We start from the raw sequence: 2,650 nt of genomic DNA on the forward strand, positions 1-2,650 counted from the left end.
AATCCACACCTTGTTTTGTTTTAGCCAGTCAGATCTTTAGTTTACCGTTTCTGATAGATCCTTTGTGCCGACTGGCGAAACGGAGTTGTGAATATCGCAATATCGTGTATCTTTTTCGGCCAGCATAGCGTCATATTTGCGGTTCGGCTGGTAGCCGCATGAAATGCAAGGGAAAAACGTGCTGTAAACAAGGCTAGCAGATCCTAAAACCTATCTTGGCAATTTGGTCGAGGCCTCAGCCCCAGACCCACCAATCGTGCTGGTATCAACTATAGTACTCCTAGGTTACATGCATGCCTTCTCTCTCTGTATGTTTTGCTACGCGAACCAACTTTACCGACGCACCAGACAAACGAATTGTAGCGCTTGCACTCGAGTATGAATCCCAACGCAAGCGAAGAGAGTGGAAGGTGGTTTCTCGGGCCATGACGAGTAAAACTTCTGCTCAAGCGGTTGAGAACCGGCTGCGTGCTCTGAAGCGCACGTATGGACATGATCTACCAAGATTTTTCATCATGTTTTTTCTTCACGTCGACGCCAACATTCTCTCACAAACAGCATCTTCGTCTTCTGGAACTGAGTCAAGCAGAAGAAGCTATCTGTGATATTTTCAGCAGCATTTCGGCCGCGGACGTTCGTCAGCAAGCTGGACAGACGGATAAGAACGCAGGTGAGATGCTGCCTGCCGCTATATCAAGCGTGCTTAACATGATTGGAGCTGTGCATCAAGACGACGTCTTGCTTGACATTGGTGCTGGCCTGGGGAATGCTGTGGTGCAATTTGCGATTCAGACGATTGCAAGCCAATGCTTGAGAATCGAGAAACGACCGGAGGTTTTTCTTCGAGGCGTTCATTGCTTGCAAGCGCATGCACCAAGGCTACTATTACTCCACAAACTGTTTTTGAGCCAAGGTGACGCTCTTGGTACGCCACTTTCGTCGCGTTTACCATTTCAGCGTGCATATATACTTTTTCTAAACGATTTTCTGTTTGATGAATTAGCGAAGCTGGTCGTACAAGAGCATCTGTATATGATGCCGAGAGTTAGTTGGATCATTTCTACGTCTCGCTATTGTACCCACTGCCGAAGAAGATTTTGCTCCAAGTGGAGGCTCGCGAAAACCGCGAATGGACGGGGTAGCTGGAAGTCTCCTCTAATTTCGATCTACATGTACACGACTGTCCAGTGGCTGGAGATTATAGTGCGTTGATGCTGGACCGGTCATTGAGGCCAGTATCACGGGGACAAGGCAGGCAAGTGGCCGAAGCCGAGCGAGGACGTGGCCTTCTTCACGCTGTCGGTCAAGTTCGGCAAGGCACTGAACACAAGGGCAAGGACATGTTCCTCTCGTGCCTAGCTCAGCACGAAAAGAAGGTGGCCTAAGGAAGCTCCTACGTGGAGCTGATTTCCGCGAAGGTGGCAACGCGTATGCCAAGCTGTCACCCGCGGGCGTGGACCACGCATACACCAAGCGGCTGCCTGCGGCGAGTCGCCGTAGGTGGTCACATTCGAGCTGGTCATCTCGGCAGCACTCAGCGCCTGCACTCACTCGTGCTCATAAAAGGTCAGCACACACGGGTTCAAGACCGACGGCAACAGCACCAATGAATGAGTGCTGATCAAGCAAGGCCCGGCTCTTCTTACGGAAGAAGCAAGCCAAGAACCTCAACCCGTTCGAGGTCAAGCACAGGATGGAGGCCAATCACGTCAAGAGGCCCGCAGCCTACGACGACATCCCAAGACCATCTCGGACCCGGTCGATGAGGAGCCCGAGGACTGGGACGATGAGGGCGACGGCGATGTGGAGCCCACCATGATCGAGAATCTCGCGTACAAGAGCGCGTGGAAGCCCAAGCTGCACTATGTACGACGACAGCCTGGTCACGGACAGCAATAACATCTCAAGGCCCACGCCACTACGATATCATTGGGGAGCGAAATGCCACAGCGGTTGGCATAATACATAGTATCTAGAACAGATACAATGGCGGAAATAGTTTAATTAAGATATATTTACGTTTATGCAACATTTTGCCATGTGACTCTGCTCTGTTGGTTTGGTGGGCTGTGCTGAGGTTGTTATCTGCTTTCACTTTGTTGCCGTGGTGACCGGTGCTAATACAGAGTATCTAGAACAGAGACAACGGCGAGAATAAATTTGTCAAATATATTCACGTTTACTCGAAAATTTGTCGTGCGACGCTAGAAATACAGAGTATCGAGAACAGAGCCAGCGGCGGCATAATTTTAATCAAAATATATTTACGTTTACCCGAAAATTTGTCGTGCGACGCCAGTCTGTTGGATCGGTGGACTCTGCCGAGGTCGCTGTCTGCTTTCACTTTGTTACCCTGGTGAGCGATGCTCATCAAATAGGCTGCGCTGACCCGCTAGAACGTCTCCGACTGGTTATGTAACGCATTTGCATTGTACCTTGAGGTTGGCTAACGTTGAGGACCTACGCAGATTCCCGTTTTCGTTGAATAGGCCACGTTGAAGATAGAAGCGGTGAAACTTGTCCCAGCAGGACCAAGTGCTCTGTGGACAGGTGAATGAAGTCCTAGCGTCACCGTGTACAACTCGGCAAAGGCACGCGGTGTGAATTAGACAGTAATCGGTTACCTCAGTCACGTATCTTCCTTCATAGC

General features: G+C 50.2%; 1 protein-coding gene across 1 annotated transcript; it reads left to right on the forward strand.

Moving 5' to 3' along the window:
- Positions 1-486: 486 nt before the first annotated feature.
- PITG_09083 (uncharacterized protein) lies at positions 487-1,899 on the forward strand (the record flags this gene model as incomplete). Its single annotated transcript, XM_002903367.1, has 4 exons — positions 487-670; positions 1,232-1,307; positions 1,360-1,496; positions 1,652-1,899. 4 exons carry the CDS (start codon positions 487-489, stop codon positions 1,897-1,899), a joined length of 645 nt encoding a protein of 214 aa, XP_002903413.1.
- Positions 1,900-2,650: the final 751 nt, after the last annotated feature.

Source organism: Phytophthora infestans, genomic scaffold (genome assembly GCF_000142945.1).
Source record: "Phytophthora infestans T30-4 supercont1.14 genomic scaffold, whole genome shotgun sequence".
NCBI classification, from domain to species: domain Eukaryota; phylum Oomycota; class Peronosporomycetes; order Peronosporales; family Peronosporaceae; genus Phytophthora; species Phytophthora infestans.